This window comes from Pseudonaja textilis, chromosome Z (assembly GCF_049901715.1).
Source record: "Pseudonaja textilis isolate UNSWEBS1 chromosome Z, rPseTex1.2, whole genome shotgun sequence".
Classification (NCBI taxonomy): domain Eukaryota; kingdom Metazoa; phylum Chordata; class Lepidosauria; order Squamata; family Elapidae; genus Pseudonaja; species Pseudonaja textilis.
Genome location: NC_142008.1, coordinates 101,304,883 through 101,326,231, shown reverse-complemented (window position 1 = coordinate 101,326,231; position 21,349 = coordinate 101,304,883). Strand labels below are relative to the sequence as shown.

General features: G+C 41.2%; 1 protein-coding gene across 12 annotated transcripts in view; it reads left to right on the top strand.

Moving 5' to 3' along the window:
- The window catches only part of HDAC5 (histone deacetylase 5), a 134,029-nt gene that overhangs the window by 32,646 nt on the left and 80,034 nt on the right, over positions 1-21,349 (top strand). For 3 of the 12 annotated variants that reach the window (XR_015740096.1, XM_026710830.2, XM_026710828.2), the window contains one exon: positions 2,158-2,230. The exons of 7 other annotated variants lie outside the window; for them this stretch is intronic. Coding sequence is in view for 4 of the 5 variants with exons in the window: in XM_026710830.2 (XP_026566615.1) it covers positions 2,158-2,230 (73 nt within the window). In the remaining variant the exon portion in view is untranslated. Of the gene's footprint in view, positions 1-2,074; positions 2,231-21,349 lie in introns of all 12 variants that reach the window. 2 more of the 12 variants (XM_087916394.1, XM_026710833.2) reach the window with 1 other exon arrangement.

Genomic DNA, 21,349 nt, shown 5'->3' with positions numbered 1-21,349 from the left:
TATTTTTCCTTTTTCCAACAATCATCTGTTCTGATGTGCCGGGAGATTTAAATTAGCTAGGAAGCAGGAAATGGTTGGATTTCTTGCTTTCTAGCTAGTCTTTATATCTTTGGCTCAGCAGAGCTGAACCTCCCTTAGGACTGAAGGTTTGCTTGCAAGCAAATTCAGTGCAGACTCACGGCAAGCAAATTTGAGAGACTGAGCTAGCCGATGGCAGATAGATAGATCACTGAATGATTCTGTGAGCAACTCAATCTGCCTGCTTTGCCTGATTTTGGGTAAAAGTTTCTCTTTTTTATAAAAAATTCAATAGTTACATGCATGGTGTGTTGTGAGTTAATTTTGTGAGTTAGCTTGCAAGCAAATTTTATGTGACAGACTAAGCTAGGCAGTGACAGATGGATAGATCTCTGAATGAATCTGTGATTCTGTGAGCAACTCAATCTGCCTGCTTTGCCTGATTTTGGGTAAAAGTTGCTCTTTTTTAAAATAAAAAATTCAATATTTATATAAATATTTATAATATTTAAATACAAGCCATGCCCAGCCAGTCACATGACCACCAAGCCATACCCACAAATTAGGCCACGCCCACAGAACTGATTAGTGGTCCCTGGGATTTAAAATTATGAGTTTGGTGGTCCCTGAGGTCCAAAAGGTTGGCGACTCCTGTTCTAAAGCACCATTGTTGGGAAGACCCATGAGCAATTCTGTAGTTGCCTGCTTTTAAACATAGGAAATGCACATGACAGGCAGAAGACAAGGAAGAAGCTTTTCTAAACTTTTTATATGAATTTCGATCTATTTATTCTTCAAATACTTTCTGTGTCAACAAATGTTCTCCAAGTATAGTGGATTTGTACATTAGTAAATGCTTGCTTGCTTATTTATTTATCGGATGCCATTAAGAGCCAAAGCCCTTTTAAAACTGACTTCATTGATAAACAACAATCATCATCAATGCAACCCAACAATAATAAATATTTAACCAAGAGAGTTCTAATATTTAAAACATAACTGACCCAATGAAGAAAGTGATCAAAAATAATAGATCTTCAGTGCTTTCCTCTTTGGGGAGATACTGTAGAAAAAGAGTGTCTTCCTTAAATTCCCTATTCAACCACTTTTAGTGGAGAAAGAAAGAAGTGGGCAAGAAATATTTATAGTTCAAAATTATTTGAAGTTTTACAATTTCAAGCCTTTATATTAGAGTTAGAAATGGGGTGTTGGTGTCATGTGATCTAGATATCTACTTAGTACTAATTGGGTAGCTCCAACTCATCTTTCAAGGCAAAGTTACATGAAATACAAAATGGTAAACCTATTCATTTTGCATAGATAATTGAGATAATGTGTTCCATTGACAAGTCTACTCTAAAGCACTAGCTTTTACAGTTATTATAGATTTCAAAGAACCTCCACATTGGAATAGTGCAATCCTGTCTAATCAATCTATCAATCGTTTGATTGATTTTGTCTAAGGTTAGTTGTTAACATTCAGACGTAGAAGGGTTTTTTTTTTCCTTGAGAGGAAGTTCAATTAATTGACCTTTTAATTTTTTGCCAAATTGCCATTCTGTATGATTTCTGAAGTAAAATTGGGGAATTGACATCTGCTAGAGATCCTTTAGATGCAATTTGTTAGGATGGAATATTGACTGAGAATACTCATGGATTTTTCCTAGCTCAGTCACACCTATTATTGGAGTTAAAAGAAAATACCCTTACTCTTGGGCAATTGTGTACACATTGTAGTGATTTCTTACATGGTTGTACAATAAAGAATAGTAAGGTACAGTATTTAAGGTACTGAACTATATTAGGCAAGTTCCATCACAGAACTTGTAGTGATTTTGAGCAAATCCTTGTTTTTCAGCAAGCCTAATCCCCAAGAAGATGATATGGGAAAAAAATGAATATATTACACGCTGTCTTGAAATTTTGAAGGAAAGATGGATATAAATCTAACAATAACATAAATATATATGCATAGGTGTTCAAAGATGTTGTGCATATATTTGCGTCTACACTTTATATTCTGGAATGTACTGATGTAAAATTAATTTTGTTGCAGCCATCATGATCTACATGATCAAGTTCGACAATGGAAAAAATTGCCCAGGATGCTTATATAATAATCTTCCTTGGTGATTTCAGGATTGGTCTACACACATGGCAAAATGCAGTGGGAATGAGACAGTAGAATGGACTGTGCCACTTCAGAGTACAGGTGGGAGTTCACATTTCTGAATGCATTTTAAAATTAAATGCAAAACCCAAGCTTTCCTTTCAATTAGGAAACTTAACAGAACAAGAAATAGGATGGCCAAGAATTTCCCTATGTGATAATTTCTTACTTGTAAGATTTATTCTGTGTAGTGTAGCATCCAAAAATGTAACCTCCACCTGCAGTCTGAAATAATAAAATCAGAGGAAATACAATTCTTCAGTATGATGGCACTCAATGTGAACTAGACTAAAGTCTTGAAATTCATATTGATCTGACAGAATAAGAAATACAGTACAAACTGAACACTTCAAAGAGGGAATCACAGGTAATCTAGGTTTCTAGGAGTTTGACATGACATCCCAGAGAAAGGGATGAAGTTGAAGCATTTAATAGTAAACATTGTTAGTTTATTGTTTTTCATATAGCATTGCTCTGGTCCAAATCAGAACGAGTTCTGAGTTGGTTAAATATAATCAGTGGCACTTTTGTTTGACAATTTATTGTTTTAAAAATTGAAAGGAAAAAAATAGGTGAGTGGAATGCTTCATTGTTTGTCCAGCATAGCTGGTAATTTTCAAGGAAAGTCTTATCATGGTTATGATAGATCAAGAATGTTCTTTCATGGGATCTCCCCATTGATGTATGGGCAACTTTGGGCAATGTGATGTAGTTGGAGTATCTGTTGTATGCAGTGTTGTGGAGACAGACATGGCCATTGTGGTACTATGGTATTACGATTGCCTAGAATAGGAAAGAGTTAAATGGGGTAAATAAACAGCCAAGAAGAAAGGTCAAGTTTTGGTTTTGGCTTGCTTTAGTTTAGCTTAGTTAGAAGACTAAACAGGATATATTGGTGGTTTCATTGAAACAGTTGGCGGGCTGTAGTGGAAGAAGGTAGGATGCCTAGCTCATTGAAGACAGAATGAAAATAACAGAGAGCTTTACCCAACCTGAATAAGAAAAGTTCACTAATTTCCTCTCCTAAGGGATAATATGGCGTAGTTCATCTGCTATTGAGATATTGACCACTTTGCTGCTCCCTTTCTTTGCCTGGGTTCCTGATTCTCACAGCTAACCTGATGCTGGAGTCCTCTGGGCTACAAGATTTCAAATTGTATGTCTTAGATCTAGGACTGAAATGAGGTCAGAATGCCATGGGCTTATCCCAGATGATCTCAGACCCAAACATATGCTACATATAGGTTTCACTTTGGAGCAAATAATACATTCTATGGAAATGGAATACACTATGACCAGTTTTTTTGCCCCGATCATATCACTTTTTAGTCTTTATCAGAATTGTTGATTTTCTTGCCCTCTGCAGGGATGGTTATGATATCCATGTTTGGTAAAGCTTGTATAAGTCAATGCACTTATTTTGTCTGTATTCTCAGTCAGAGGCCATGTTTAAGATTACCTGCATCCTCTTAAGAGAGAAGAAATGTTATTTCTGCAGATACTATGATATGGATAGAATTGTGAATAGAATTGCTCATATTTACTCTGGGTTGGATGCTACTTGGGCACAGTGTAACCAGATGATTAGGGCAATATCCCACAAAACCAAGGGAATGCATTTGAAATTGTGGGGTCTGTGGAAGTAGATAAGGCTCTCTGTAGAACACTACTTGGCTATAGCCAGCAATGTGTTTGGCTGGATTTATGAGATGATTTTAAAAAATTATATTGCATAGCTTAAAATAATAGAAACAATGAGGAATAAAGCAGAATGAAAAAGAGAACACAAATAAAAAAATATGAAGGAAAATTTGGTGACAGTTTTCCCCTCCATTCTTTTTCTCAAACTATTAATCATTACTTAAATATCTATGCTATGCTTTTAATATGCAATATTAATCACTGGAAATTTTTGCTTATATCTGTTTAAATAATTTCATCTGTTATTTTTAATTAGTTTATTGACTCTTTTTCTAGAAGCCATATGCCAGATGTCTGAACCGCTTTGCTGTGTAACATGGTATCTGGGAGATATCCTACTTAAATTTGGTTAAACTTGTATTATGACTATATACTGTCATGTTTTGTTTTATCATGTAGCACTATTTACCAGCATTGGTCTCTCAGTCTTGTTACAGTGAATGTTTCACTTTTCCTTGGGAGGTGATTAATGTCCCTTTGGTGGAGTGGAGATGTCAGACTTTTTAAAGGAAATCGATTATTTCTGAATATATCAAAATGCAGTTGTTTTGGACTCTAACCTTCTGGTTTTGGAGAGATGTTAAGAGAAGATGATAGGGCTACAGTTACAGAGGATCCTAAGTAAAATAGATCTCTTCCACATAAATTTAGAACTGGATTTGGTTCCAAGAACTGCATTGATTGCTATTGTAGATGACCTACATTGGGTCCAGGATGGACAGAGTGCACCGTTCCTGGCCCTATTAGATTTTTCACCAGTGTTTCATACCATAATCTATAGTGTTCTTCCAGATCATTGCAATGACTGGGATTAGGGAGCCACACTTTATGAAGTTCTATTCAAGCAGCAGATTTGTGAGCACCTAAAAATGAACATAGGTGATCAATAGAAGCCAACATAGGTTTGTTAAGAACAAATCATACCAGACAAATCTTATAGCTTTATATGATAAAGTGACTAAATTAGCAGACTAAGTAATTGTTGTGGATAAAATATAATTAGATTTTAGTAAGGCATTTGAGAAGTAGACCACAACGTACTTTTTGGTAACTTAAAATAATGCAGGATAGATAGTTACACTACCACATGAATCTGCATTTCGCTAACAAACCAGGCGTAGCATGTAGTCGTCAATAGAACTACATCTGCATGAAGGGAAGCATGCAGTGAAGCACCTCAAGGTTTTGTCTTGAGCCCAATGCTCTTCAACATTTTCACAAATGACCTAGATGAGATGATTGAAGACGTGCTCATCGAGTTTGCAGATGACACAAAAGCTGCGGGGTGGGATTGCTATCACAGGATATGCTTTATATCTTTAGGAAGACATAGACAGATTTGAGCATTGGGCCTTACCCATCAAGATGCAAATTCAAGGTGAGAAAAGTAAAGGCCTGCATTTAGGCAGAAAAACAAGATGTCCAGATACAGGATAGGCAGTATCTGGTTCAACAGTATTGCCTCTGAGAGGGATCTAGGTTCTGATGTATCACATCTTAGGGTTGAGTGAACAAATATGCTGCAGCTACAGAAAAAGCTAACATAGTCCTGCGTCATAGAAGGATAGCATCAAGATCATGGGAAATGACAGTATCATTCTACACCACACTGGTGAAACCACATTTGGAACACTGTGTCCAGTTCTAGTCACCACAATGTGAAAAGTCTGAGGCCCTAGAAAGAATGCAGAGAAGAGCAACAAAGACGATAAAAGATCTGGAGACTAAATCCCATGAAGAATGACTAAAAGAAACTTAAGCATGTTTAGTTTAATGAAGAGAAGATTGAGGGAAGACATGATAACAGTCTTCAAATACTTGAATGGCTACCAGAGGGAAGCGGGCATCAGTTTATTTTCCATAGCACCTGAGAATAGAACAAAAAGCAATGGGTAGAAGCTCATCAGAGGAAGATCAACCTGGAAATAAGGAGGACTTTCCTGACATTAAGAACTATTAAGCAGTGGAATAGCTTGCTTCCTGAAGTTGTGGGTACTCAGTCACTGGAGGTTTTCAAGAAAAGATTGGGCAACTGTTTACATGTTGGTATAACGACTCAAGGTAGGGATTGGACTAGAAGAAAGTCCTATGATTCTATTTCTTCCAGAGTTGTGCTTGCAATCGGTAGTTTAGGAGCAGGAGGAGTTGAGCCCATGATTGCTCTAGGGCTCATCTCTCTCCCACATGTTACTTAAAAACTTCATGAAACCTCTTGTTGAGATCACCTGGGATGAGGTATCATTGGTACAATACATGGATATGTCAGGCTGAACTGCAGAATTAGAATAGAGCTGGAAGGGACCTTGGAGATCTTCTAGTCCACCTCCCTGCTCAAGCAGAAGATCGTATACCATTTCAGACAAGTGGCCGTCCAGTATCTTCTTAAAAACCTCCAGTGATGAAGCACCCCCAACTTCTGATGGCAAGCTGTTCAACTGATTAATTGTTCTCATTGTTGGGAGTTTATTGTTAATTCCAAGTCACTTCTCTCCTTGATTATTTCCATCCATTGTTTCTTCTCCTGCCTCGTGCTTTGGAAAATAAGCTGCCCTCCTCTTCATTGTAGCCTCTCAAATGCTACAATACTGCCATCATGTCCTTCCTAATCCTACTTTTCTGTAGACTAGCCAAACTCTTTAATTATTTTAAAGAGATTAAATTAAGAGACTAAAACGTATGAAGAACGGTTGCAGTATTGGGTTTAGCTAGTCTAGAGAAAAGAAGGACAAGGAGAGAAGCAACCTGGAATTAAGGGGAAACTTCCTAACAGTGAGGACAGTTAACCAGTGGAACAGCTTGCCACCAGAAGTTGTGGGTGCTTCATCATTGATGGTTTTTAAGAGGACACTAAGCAGTCACTTGTCTGGAATGGCAAAGGATCTCATGCAGGGAGTTGGACTTGAAGAGGTTCTTACTTTGTGTCTGGAAGCTTAGAAGAAACAAATCAATCTTAAATTGAATCCCAGTAAGATGGAGGTGCTTTTAAGAGGAAAATAATCTGTTTCTCATCCACGCTGCCTTGAGAGTCCAGGAATGGGTTAAGCTCCTCCTTCTGACATCATAGAGCTGAGTCTGCCACTATAAAAAAGCCAGCTCCTGGCTGGCCCGCCCATCTTTTGGTTCAGCTTTTGTCTGAGAGCATAGTCTCTGGAAGAAGTGCTTATAAAAAGCTGAAAGAAAGTTTGAACATCACAGGAGACAGCAAATACTTGTAAAATCAGCTCCCAGGGATCCGGTGGAGCTGTGTCTTCAGGAGAGCGGGGATCAGCTCTCCTGCAGCACTGAGGCTTCAGTGCTGCCTTGCAAAGGGCTACAGACCCAGGGAGTGTTGCAGGAGTCTCCCACGCAGCCCTGATGTGGCTTGTTGGTACCGCCACCAGCCAATATGCTTCACAGCTGACTCCAGAGCCTCATTTTCACCACTTCTCAGCTGTTGCGCTGTTATTCAATTGCTCGGGGCCTGGTAAGTGCGAAGGAAGTGACAAGGCCGTCCCACAGCCACTCCATGTGGTGGGTGGCCATTTTGTTTTAGCGGGGCGGCCATTTTGTTTCAGAGAGAAAACTTCCCCAGGGCCTCACAGTTTTGTAACTTGCTTGGCCCAAAGCAACAGGTAGCACCCCAGAGGGGGAAACTCACAGCACCCTGGATGTCTGCTCTGTTCACAATATGGAGAGCGAAGCACCCCAGCCGTGGCCCAATGGATTGGAAGACAGCCAAGACTCTCAAGCCTCTTTGAGGAAGAAGAAAAGACAAAGAGGCCTTTCTGCTCACAGAGAGGCTGCTGCAAAAATCAAAGCTAAGGCTCCCAGAAAGACTTCAAAATTGGAGCTTAGGGCTGAGAAGAGAAGGCATGCTACACTTCAGAAGCAGTTTGCAAAGACTTTGGCACAGATGCAGGCCCAGATTCAACAGGTTTCTCATTCTGGGGAGGTGCATGTTAGCCTTGAAGTTTCTTCCAAAGGGGGTGAATCTGCTCCCAGTCACATATTAGCTTGGTCCCCAGAGAGAGTGGAGGAAGAACAGTTTTCCCAGGACCTAAGCAGATTAGGGCCTTCCTCTAGACAGGCTACCTGGGGGCCTGGCCGTTCCTTCCCCCGTGGTCAGGGGTTCAAGGGGGGCATAGGCCTAGGCCTGAAGCAACCTACACCCCCACAGCTGCAGCCTACGTCCTGAGGAGAATAAGCCTGAGTATCTTAGGGAAATGGTCTCTGTAGCCATAAGGCAGGCCCTAGCAGAAGGATTTAAACAATTCCTTCACTCACAAGAGCGAGGCTTGCCCTTGTTACACCAAGGTTTTCCCTAGGGGGTACCCCTTTCTCAGAAGAATGTTTCCAAACAGCAGTTCTATTTCCAGCCCTCCCATTCAGAGTGGGGGGAGGAAGAAGAGGAAGACTCTTTCAAGGCTTCTGACCATAGTCGCTCTAGTAATTCTGAGGAAGAGGAAGGGGAACTCATTGACCCCAATATGTCTGAGGAAGAGGACTTCAGAGTTGATCAGCCTTCCTCAGCAAGGGTTTTTAGGCCTTCCTTATTCAAGGCTGTGTTACACAAGGCTTTGGTCACTGCACAGCCAAGCCCTGAGGAGGTGGCCCCAGAACCACAGGCAACCACATCTGGCCACATTGATTTGTTCTCCAAGCCAGTGGTGTATACGGAGGTTCTCCCCTCCACACTAATTTTCCTTGATTTAGTGAAGGAACAGTGCACCTCTTCAGGGGCAGGGCCTTGCCCATCTGCTCATGACAAATGATTCTATAACGTGGGCCTATCCCTGGCCAATGTCTTGTTAGTACCTTCAGTGAATGCTCCAGTGGTGGCATAGTTTTCTTCCTCGGGCACCCCCACCGAACTAGAGGATGTGCTCAGGGCAGAGGACAAACAATCTGAGCAGACCCTCAAGCGCACTCACCAGGCAGTGGCTTGGGCAATTAGAGCATCAACGGAAGCCTCATTTTTACGAGATCTTCACTGTGCTGCCTTCACCAGCTTCAGAAGAGGCTCCTGGCCACCAAATTCCAAGCACACCAAGATCTCAATAAGATAATCGCGGCAGCCGAGCTTATGGCAGACGCCACTCTGAGCTCGGCCAAGTTCATTTCCAGGGCCATGGCTTCTTCAGTGGCGGCCCGGCAGCTACTCTGGCTGCGCAACTGGCAATATGACTCCCGCTGTAAATGGAAGTTGGCGTTGGCTCTGTGCATGAGCCATAAGCTATTTGACAACATCCTTGAACCATACTTGATGGAGGCCAAAGACAAGAGGAAGGTCCTCTCTTCAGTGGGGAAGAGGTCTGAGTATTACCCTGGGCCATATTTTCACCCCTCGTCTTTCAGACCCGAAACCAGCTCTTGGTTCTCTAGAGGTCAGAGGTCCTTTCCTGCTCGCCAAGAACAGCATCCTGAAACTTCCAGCAGACAGCAACAGGCCCACAGTAAATGGCTTTTTCAAGGGGGAGGAGATTGTTCATTCAGATGCTCAAAATGAATGCCCCATCTTCCCCCCCTCCATCAGAGGCCATTTGGCTTTCTTCGCCTCCAAATGGGAGGAGTCTACATCAGACGCCTGGGTTCTTGAGACGGTGGGGTTGGGCCTCCAACTGGAGTTTCTCTCCCCACCTCCACGATGGTTTATTTGCTGCCTCACCTCTAGGGACCGCTTTAAATGGGCCCTTATGGAATCGGTAATCCAACATCTCATCGACATATGAGCCATTCAACTGTTTTCTGAGGATCAACGAGGGCAAGGCTTCTATTCTTTTCGTGATCCCAAAGGCCTCTGGGGAGTGGCGAGTCATCTTGGACCTTAAATTCTTAAACAAATTTTTTCCCATACAGGTGTTTTAAGATGCAGACCTTGCATTCTATTCTTGAGAGCGTTCAAGAGGGCAACCTCCTCTCCTCCATAGACCTGACGGAGGCTTACCTCCATATTCCTATCTGGCCTCATCATCGCCAGTTTCTCCGTTTTTGTTATCAGAATGACCATTTCCAATACCGGGCACTAACCTTTGGTCTCTCATCAGCCCCAAGGGTCTTCATGAAAGTCTTGGCAGCTTTGGTAGCTTCGCTTTGCACCATTCCAGTGAGGGTCCAGTGCTACCTGGACGACATACTCATCCAGTCGCAGTCGATCCACTCAGCTCATTGCAACCTTCACATCACATTGCAGAGACTACGAGACCATGGGTTCTCGATTAATCTAAGGAAAAGTCATCTTTCCCCAGTGACCAGGTTGCTTCGCCTCAGGGCGATTATAGATACATCACTGTGAGGTGTTTCTCTCCCCGGATCGAGGGGAGAGCCTTCACAGTTGCATCCTTCAGATTTGAAGTCAGAGCACTGTCCCATTGTCTCTACTATCCCAGATGAAAGATGATCTCCTGCATTGGAATCGTCCCTTGGGCCCATCTCAATGTTTGGGAACTCCAATGGTTTTTGCTCCCCTTTTAACAGGGAAAAACCAGCCATTCTACCATAAGGGTACAGGTTCCTTCTCAGGTCCTTCGGTCCTTTGCATGGTGGCAATCCCAGGCCCTAGAGAGAGGTCTTCCATTCAAGGAGCCAGAAAAGATCCAGCTCACCACAGATGCCAGTCTGAGGGAGAAATAGCTAAGGGGTGTTGATCCCAGGCAGAAAGCACGTGATCCATAAATTGGCTGGAGCTCAGAGCTATTTTCCAAGCCCTGAAACATTTCCAGAACAGGGTAGCTGGTCACCATGTGTTAGTCATGACGGACAATGTAGCCGCAAAGGCCCATGTCAACAGGCAAGGGGAGCCAGGTCCAGGGCTTTGATGAGAGAGGCAGAGTGTCTGGGAAGGTGGGTGGAAAGACCTCCTTTCCATCAGGGCAGACCATATATAGGGAGTCAACAATGTCCAGGCCGACTGGTTGAGTCGGTCCACAGTAGACCAGGCAGAGTGGAGTCTCCACCCCTCTCTGTTTAGGGGCTCCGATTTGGTCCTCCAACCGTAGACCTCTTTGCCATCGCTCAGAATGCCGAGGTGGGCAGGTTCTTCACCAGGTTTCTGACCCAGGGAGTGGAGGGGACCAATGTGCTTCAGAGTGCCTGGCCTCCGGGTCTCCTCTATGCCTTTCCCCCTCTTCCCATTATTCCGGCTGTAATTCGGAAGTTGTTTGAGGAAAAGGCGGTGCTAATTCTCATGATGCCCCATTGGGCCAGGAGACCCTGGTTTGCAGATCTAGTGAACCTGTGGCCCAGCCATAGAAGATCCCGGCTTCCAGGATCTCCCTGCATCAGGGGGCATTACTTCACCTAACCCCCCAATGGTTCAGCTTAACAGTTTGATGCTTGAGCGGCAAATTGTGAGGGCTTCCAACTTTCCTGACAGGGTGATTGACACCATACAGGCTTCCTGAAAGCCATCTATCACACACATCTACAATGCGACTTGGAGGGCCTTCTGCTCCTGGTGCATTCCTTTGGCCAGAGACCCCTCTTCTGCTTCTGTGGCAGAGGTGCTAATGTTCCTACAAGATGGCTTAGACAAGGGACTGGTCCCAAACACGCTTCGCCGCCAGGTAGCGGCTCTCTCCTCTGTTGTATCCTGGAAGGGATATCCTTCTTTGTCCCATCACCCTTCGGTGTGCAGTTTCCTAAGGGGGCATCTAACCTTCGACCTCCTGTTGTACATAGGTTTCCCACTTGGGATTTATCTAAAGTTTTACAAGCTCTAACGAGGCCCCCTTTTGAGCCCCTCAGACCTGTATCTCTACAAATGCTGTCCCTCAAGGTAGTATTTTTAGTGGCCATTACCTCGGCCAGGAGAGTGTTCGAATTAGCAGCACTTTTGGTATGACAGGACTTGTATCTTTTCCATCAGAACAGGGTAGTTCTTTAGGTTAGACCCCACATTTGTCCCTAAGATAAACACTTGGTCTCACCGGGCGCAAGATGTTGTGTTGCCAGACTTTTGCCCCAGATCACAACACGAATTGGAACACAGGTGACATACGCTGGATGTGAGGCGGGCCCTCTGAATTTGCATCAAACAGATGGCGGCCTTTCAAAAAGTGTCATTTCATCATTCTACCCTGGGGAACAAGGTGACTTCTTCAACAATTGGTAGGTGGATTAGAGCTTGTATATCCAAGGCGTATCAAACTTTGTCCATGCCAGTCCCCAGACACGTTACAGCCCACTCCACTAGGAGTGCGGCTACTTCGGCCGCCTGGTCTACTCAAGTGTTGTTGGAGGAGATCTGCAGAGTGGCTACCTGGGCTTTGCCTTTGCCATTTATATGGCATTATCGCCTGGATTCATTTGCCTCAGTCCAGGCATCGTTTGGTCAGAGGGTGCTTCAATAGGTGGATCCTCAGTTGGAGTGACTGGCCCAGACGTTGGCCCTCCTGTGGACATGCAGGCTTTGGCATGTCCTATTCCTGGACTCTTGAGGCAGTGTGAATGAGAATGGGTATTGGTATAATTACCTGAGAATATCCTTCATATTTATGCTGCAAGAGAGTTCAGCCCCACCGTATACATCTGGTTATGATGGTTGGGGAGGGGTGAAATTAATTTCTTGCTTATCTTCCAGAGACATATTATGTCCGTTAGGTATCCTCACCTAAAATATAGCCGGGCCAGCCTGGGGCTGGCTTTTTTATAGGGCAGACTCAGCTCTATGACATCAGAAGGAGGAGTTTAACCCATTCCTGGACTCTTTTGCACTGTAGATAGAAAGGGCAATCTCAGGTAATTATACCAATGCCCATTCTATCTCAGCTTCTAGATTTATTCTGGATGGAGTGGCACTTCCTCTGATAAAACATGCTTGCACCTTGGCAAGTTATTATTGTAATTGGTTTTTGTTGTTTAAAGGCTCTCTGATTCCATATTTTGGTATCTTACAGTAAAAAATAAAAAACTAAAGTTTTTGGGTAGTAGATGGAGGCTACGGTCAAGAAATCTTTTTCCAGGTTCATTTTTTTTTTTTTTGCTTATCAACATACAATTAGACTCATGCCTTATTTACACACAATAATGTTCAGGTAATTCTCATTTAACTATTCATTCAATGACAACAGTGCTGAACAAATGGCAGTTAAGTCCATTCCTTGAAGCTACAGCCATTGCAGTGCCCCCACAGTCATGCAATTAAAATTCAGGCTTTTGGCAACTTGCCTGCATTTATGACTACAGCATGCACTTCCCTTGTTCCCACTGCTTATTTTTTTCATCTTTGCCCTTTGGGCCACCTTGCACTTATAGGAAGCCAGATCCCCCAAGGGGAAAATAACTGGAGAATGCCCCCTCCCCCATGTTTTTAAAGTAGGAAGAAAGCTCCCCCTTAATAAGAGCCAATGTGCATGCTCCCACTAACAGAAATTGCCCTGGAGCAGCTTTTCTAATAAGCCAAAGCACCTGTGAATAGAAAACTTTGTATCAATTCATAAAGGTGGAACACTCTTTATGAATGGAAACTTAGTAGTTGGATCACTCCATTCATAAAAGTGTTGCTTGTTACACCCTATTCGTAAGCAAAGCACTGCCAACTACAGCCATCACTGCCAAAACCTGGTAGATTAAATATCCAAAAACAATGACACTCAAATTTGCATTTCCCCACCCGACCTCAAGAGGAAACAATTAGAATATCCAAAGACACACACTTAAAGCCTATTACCCAACAAGCTCAGAAATCTCAATCACACAGCCTCCAATCTATATAAAAGTCCACCAATTTACCAGACCAAGGGGCCAGCTGCCCCGGAACCGTGCACTGTTGTTGCTACAGTGTCTGGCTTCCAAAATAAAGCATCTCCTTTCCCAGCAGCTTATTTCTTGGTTTCTTATTCTGTTCATTGTGCCGATCTCATCATCCCAGCTAGAAAAGAACAAACTTTTCTTTCAACAATTTGGCAACCATGGCAGGACTCCCAGCTAACCTAGTCAACAGCCCAGGCCTGGGTAAGTCACTACCTGACCAGCAACAGACCTCTTTTATCTGTAGATGAGCTTTCTGGACCCTTCCCGAGTGACAAAGGGTAATAAAGGGAGTTCCTTTTGTGTCTTATGCTTAATGACTGCTTGGGAAGGAGTTATATCTTGTGGAAAACCCCAGGAGAGTAAGAGGATACATGTATGAGTGAGTGGAAGGACTCTTCCTTCCCAGTCACAGCTGGATGCTATAACCTCTGTGCCATTCCTAGTAACACCAAGGCCTGTTGCTAGTTACACTGAGCCCGAAGCCTGGATCTGGATAAGATCATTCACCCAGAAACCACCACTACAGCCCAAGTGGAATGGACCCTTCCAGATTCTGCTAACCACCCACATAGCTATGTATTATGGAGAGAGATGTCTGGAATCACTGGACTCGTGTCAAACTGACCATCCTTGACCACAGTATCGAGCCAGAGCTAACATCAAGAATTCTACCCTTGCAACTAAGGAAGGATCTCAAAATGAGAGACAATGGAAGGGATTGTGAGGGGCAGGTGAAAGAACCTTAAAATGAGAAAATAAGAACCTTAAAATGAGAAAATAAGAACCTTAAAATGAGAAAATGAGAACCTTAAAATGTATCTCATATTGTTATAGTTCATGCTAAGAGATTTCTAGAACCTAACTTATTCCCTGACAAGGAGAATATCTGGGAATATTTGGCATGAGAAGTTCTAAATACAAAATACGTCATAACAGAAAGAAAGTCCGTAAAGGACATTTTGACAACCTCCCTCGAGGCAGCTTCAAGACCACAAACCATACAGAATCACACCAAGTTTAGGAACTTCCAGCTCACTACCACACATTCCAATATCTGATGCGGAACCAAATGCTGTTGAAGCTACCATCTCTGGCTTCTGAAATAAAGGACCTCCTTTCCCAGAAGCTTGTTTCTTACACTCTCATTCCATTCGTGGTACCAATCTCATCCCAATTGGAAAGGATGAACCTGACCTTTTTCTTCCAACACACTCCACTGCCTCTATATATTGTCTGCTCTCTGACTTTTGCCTTCTTCCTGCTGCTTCTGAAATATTCCTGGCTGAGGTAACTACTATTTCTTTGCAAGACCTTGCAGATCTCTAACCCCAATTAGGACTGTTAAGCATGAACTGTCTGTCTTCTGTATGGGGCTGTCTTTAAATAAGTACTCCAAATCTGCATTTGATTCAAAATGCTGGCTGATGACTAGAGAGATACTTAAGCAACATAGCACCTGTGCTGTTTTATGATATTGGTGATGGATAGGCTTTTAAGTCCAACTCAAATTACTGAGATCAATCTTTAAAACTATATATGACTTGGTGTCCATTCATCTTCAAGATCATCCTGTCTGCATTGCATCCTACAACACCTTGAATCTCCAAATACCTACACAAGGATCCTCTTTGTAGGCTTCAGTTCAGCATTCAATACCATCATTCCAGACATTCTTCTAAGTAAATTAAACCAACTAGTGGTACCTGAACACACTTGTAAGTGGATCATAAGCTTCCTAACAGACATGAAGCAGCAGGTGAAGCTAGGCAGAATCACATCTGATACCTGTACAATCAGCACAGGGGTCCCCCAAGGCTGTGTGCTTTCTCCACTTCTCCCTATATACCAATGACTGCATCTCAAACAATCCCTCTATTAAAATACTGAAATTTTCTGATGACACAACAGTGATTGGCCTCATTTGAGACAACGATGAATTTGCACACAGACAGGAGGGTTGCCTTGTGGTGTAACCAGAACAATCTGGAACTAAACATACTCAAAACCGTAGAAATGGTGGTAGACTTTAGAAGAAACCCTCCCATATTACCACCTCTTACAATACTAGACAATACAGTATCAACGGTAGAGACCTTCAAATTTCTAGGTTCTACTATATCACTGACCTAAAATGGACACCTAACATCAAAAACGTCATCAAAAAAGCACAACAAAGAATGTTCTTTCTGCGCCAACTCAGAAAGCTCAAACTTCCCAAGGAGCTGCTGATCAAGTTCTAGAGAGGAATTATTGAGTCTATCATCTGCACCTCTATAACTGTCTGGTTTGGTTCTGCAACCCAACAGGACAGACACAGACTTCAGAGGATAATTAGGACTGCAGAAAAAAACAATTACTACCAACCTGCCCTATCAAGGACCTGTATACTGCATGAGTCAAAAAGAGGGTTGTGAAAATATTTATAGACCCCTCATATCCCGGACGTAAACTCTTTCAACTCCTTCCCTCAAAACCACACTATAGAGCACTGCACACCAGAACAACTAGACGCAAGAACAGTTTTTTCCCAAAAACCATCACTCAAATAATTCCCTCAACTATTACAAAGTTTGCACTACTATTACTGTTAATCTTCTCACCACTTCTTATCACCCATCCCTTCCCACTTGTGACTGTATCTGTGATGACTCGGAGTGTACCACAAACGTAACAAAATCCAAAACGTAAATATATGTCCTTTAATGCCTCCAACGTGGCCCCACTGTTCAATAATTCTCAGTTGGAGATAAAAAGTACTCAAAAATAGTCTTCAAAAGAAAGCAATACAGTCCGAACTTAATGAGCAGATAGGACCAGGATAAGTAATTATCAATTCAAGGAGATAACAAGGCACAGTCTGTTGGAAGGACGCCAACCAAGATAACTTCAACCCAAAATAAAACACGCTTTGCTTCTGGCAATGCTGTGTTGTAATCATCTCTCTTATATACTAATCTCCCCAGCTGTAACCAGTGAAGAGGATCATGGCTGCTTCCTCATAAGCCAAGTTGTTTCCTTCTCCATTCCTGCATGTCCTAGGATGCAGAGGGGATGGGCCTGGTACTTCCTCTGACTGCCCAGCTGGCCTCTGCCCTTTCCCAGCCTCCTCCCCAACCTCCAGAGCCACCCCTCCGTTCCCTGTCATCTGTTCCTCCTCTCCCTCAAGAGTCCGACTGTACCAAGGGCATGACAGTAACTTTGTCACTTAAGATTTATATTGACTGTTTCCTGGTATGATTTGATTGCTTATTGTACCCTATGGCTGTCATTAAGTGTTGTACCTTATGATTCTCGACTCTTGACAAATATACCTTATATGTATACTGAGAGTATTTACACTAAGACAAATTCCTTGTGTGTCCAATCACATTTGGCCAATAAAGTATTCTATTCTATTCTGATTAAACTCTGTTTAACTGGTGTGCTCATTTTGGGAAAGGATGCTTAAAGTTTCATCCCAAAGTAATGGCTGGCATTCTCAGTAGTGGCCCTAGGACAGGGGTATCAAACTCAAGGTCTGCAGACCAGATCCAGCCCGCGAGGTTGTTTAGATCTGGCCTATAGAGCCACCTTGGAAACAGTGAAGGACCGACCCACAGTGCCTCTACCCTCTCGATGTCACCCCTTCCCAGCTCTGTTTTTTTTGCTGCAATGGCCTCCTGCGGTGCTCTGCAAGCAAAAATGGGTGTATTTGCTGGCAAAGTGCTGCAGGAGGCTGTCACAGCCAAAAATGGATCCTGAAACGAATGTCTCTGACACAAGTGATGTTGAGCAGGCCACACCTACTCCAGCCACACCAACCCGGCCCCCAAGGCCAAACACAACCCTGATACAGTCCTTGGTGAAATAAAATTTGACACCCCTGCCCTAAGATTAGTTTAGCTTCCACCTTTATGACTTTTTGTAAGACTATACAAATACTCATCTTCTGATGATCACTTAAGTGGCAGTGGAGGTTTTGGGCTGGGTTTTTTGTTGTTGTTGAATTTTTAATTATTTTTCAACATCATGCTTTGTATCACTTATATATCCTGTACAGTAAGTTGAATTCAAACCCACCTTATTTAAATAAACAAATATTAGTCACTGATTTAAGCTAAGATCTACTGATTTCAGTAGACCTGTTCTAAGAAAACAAGATATTTGCTCTTGATATTTTCAGCAAAGAGCACCTGTTTGCTCTCACATTCCAGGCTTTAAATCTTCCTATCATTCTTTGTATATGCTGATCTTCTCCACACTCCAGAGTCTGACCTCAGAAAATTCAACTTCATGGACTGTTGTTACGTTATATAATTGTTTTAACTTGATTTCCATAATTCATTTTATATCCCTGGCAGAATTTCAAAGTACGTATTATTTTTCAGCAAGTATTGAAAGAGGGAAGTGATTTGAAGGTTGAGATTAGGTGAGTTGAAGCAATGTTTATAGAATCAATACATAAAAAAAAACTCGAGTCATGTGTACATGTGTACATATTCACACATGTCTTCTTACCAAAACACCAGTATCATTCTGCTGTCTTCGGAGCTTTCACTGGCATTTTTTCTTCAGCCAAGATGAGAAAAAACCCTGATTTTAAAATAAAATAAAAATATTCTCAATTAAGGCTTTTAGGCCTATTTCTGAATGACACTTGAATTTCAAATTACTATTCCAGAACAACTCACAATACAATTATGGAAACACGGAATATATTTAGCCAGCCTCTAGCCTGGTTAGAAATTTGAACAACAGTAATTGAATAATTAATCATTGTAAAGTCAATAGCTGGATTAGCAATTGTTTTTGTCTTGTTGCTAAAAAGGGCTATTTTCATATATTTACATCTTATTGATAGAGAGATGATTTAGTAATAATGCTTTCCCCATTCCTTATTGACTGATAGTTTTACATACCCATTCTACTTATAACCTGTAAGCAAATTAAATACTTTAGCATGCGGGTGGGAGAAGGGGCTCTATAAAAAAAGCACACCAGTATCTAAGAATATTGGGTGGATATTTTTAGAGCAAAGGTCTAAGCCATTTACTTCTATCAAACAAATGTTAATCCTTGTCAATATTGCACTAGTATTTTGGGCTCACTTTTTATCTGCAACTCTTTTTGCCAAGGAGAATCTGGATATAGGGCAAAAGTATGAATCAAACAGTATTATTATGCACCTTGAACTAAACTTTTAAAATTGGTTTTTATTTATAAACCTACTCTTGTTCAGTATTAGATTTATAGGAGCTATGTTTTTGTCTCTTTCTCCTGATAGAGTAGAAATAAGGAGAAAATTGAGGGCACTTGTTATGAAATCTTGGAAATGGAATGAATAACATTAAGTCAAGTGTAGGGATCACTAGTATTTAAAATAAACTTACTAGATTTCATTGGGCACCTTCCAAACATGTTGGACTACATCTTCCATAATCCCAGCTCATGTATGTTAAAACCCAACAACTTTGATGAATGCCTCAGAATTGTTGCAGATCCAAATTTTTAACCTTCATCAAAACCAGGAGAAAAACAAATTTCTACAATAGTCTTTTAGGGGAGGGACTATAGTGCAGTTCTAGCCACCTGCTTTGCATATATATAAGTTTTCAGGTTATATTGGGACATAAGATCCTTCTCTGAAGGCTGGAGAACTACTGACAACACAGAAAAAAATTCTAGGGTAACCAATACCAATTTATGTAAGTAACAAAGTAGAGGTGAAAAGTATGATAATTACCTGATAACAGTCGTTCTCTTTATTTATTTGATTGATTTGTCAATCGCTTATAAGATAATACGTATAAGTATAAATATGAGCAAGAATACAGGAAATAGGTATGAATAAATGGGGACAATAGGACAGGGATGGTAGGCACTATTGTGCACTTATGCACACCCCTTACAGACCTCTTAGGAATAGGGTGAGATCAATAGCGGATACTTTAAGGTTAAAGGAGTGGGGATTAGAGGATGTAACAACAAAGTCAGGTAGTATGTCCCAGGCATTGACCACTCTGTTGCTGAAGTCGTGTTTTCTGCAATCAAGTTTGGATAAAAGTCAGCTATCTCTTGTCTTCCAGTGACAAGTCTGGATAGTGGAATAAAAAACTCTCACAACATAATTGACAAGCAGTGTATACCTTTAAATTTGAAATTATATAATTCAATAATATAACTTAATTTTACTACCCGTTTTAAAGTTTTACAGCTTTTGTTATTATCATACTCACTGTTTATACTGTTACCTTCCAGTCCCCCATTACAAAATTTCTAGCTAAGAATTTGGTTTGCCTTAGTTATGGTTAAAATACATTTATTCTATATTTGGGGCTGTGCATGCACATACCGTATTTGTTCTTATATTGGGATCAAAGATAATAGAGTTATCTTGACATAACATTTTGGGATTTTTTAATACAAATGTTGCTTGTTAGCCTGTCAGAAGTTCAGCTACAAGTTCAGCCTGGCTGAGGAATTTTGGGAGTTGAAGTCCACAAGTCATAAAAGAGTTATGGTTCCTCACTCTTGGTCTAGAATATGAATATATTTAGAACTTAATATTAAAATTTCAGTTAGTTTCTTGCACTACTACACAGATCCATTGTTCCTTCACCTTTAACAACTTTTGGTCATCTATATGCTTCTTTTATCTACCAGGAGTCTCTTTATTCTCGTTTTCAACATTTTTATGTTTTCTATACATTCTTGTAACCAATTAAATTTTGCATTATGTTCACCAAAATCTATTGAAGTTATGTGACAGCAGTAGGTGTGTCTGGAGCTAATGTAGGGAATGTTTAAAAATAGTACAAAATTTACATCCAAATTTTCAACTATTGGTTCATTATTTTAGATGTACAGAAATCCAGGTTACTCTTTTTCCTTGAGGCCTTTGATTTAATTGCAGTTTTCATCAGATTTAACTATGTATTGTATAGCTGCGTTGATCTTGTTCATTCCTTTTCATAAAGAAGCCACTCAATATAGTTAGTTTCCTTGTCATCTTGTGTAAGGCTTTTATAAACATTTCTAATTTAATTTTTAATGTAATTATTTTAAGCCCTTGAGCTTTATTGACTAGAGGTTTCTTCCCTCTGGATCTTTGCTTTGCTTTCAATATTTTCATTTTCCATTTTGTAAGTCACTTGGAGAATGTGGGTTGATTATTGAACAGGATAGATACATTTTAAAAAGTAAATCAATCATACTACTTATCAAGATCATTCAATATTATCTACTAAAGCTGACAGCACATTACAAGGGCTTCAAATAAAAAGAGATCATTCTTATTACCCACCTTACCAATTTTTAAACTTGGAGCGCTACTTAACAATCAGAAAATGGTTTTCCTGTGAACAGTGATTGGAATTAGTAGAACAGTGACATAATTTTATTGCCAGGCAGTAACTTTCAGCGTGTTTTGTGAGTTTGGTTTTCCACTCACTACCTGGAACTTTTTCATCCTTTTCAAAGGTAAAAAGCTTGTCTATCTTTGGTTTGTTTCATATTCCAAGTGGTGGAAAACATGCTACTTTTTCTGAGATATTGGCAGTATAATTGGTGGGGACTATTTCTGCTGGTGCAAAAAAAAATTTCAAGGATCTATTCATGTTTTAACTAGACACAGAAAGAGAGGTTCAGCAGTGGGTCCAATTATCTTCCAGTAGGATATGCTGGAGATCTTTAAACAAAAGGGAATTAACTGTCAAATGGAGATGTTTCCATTTTGGATATCATTCATAAAGG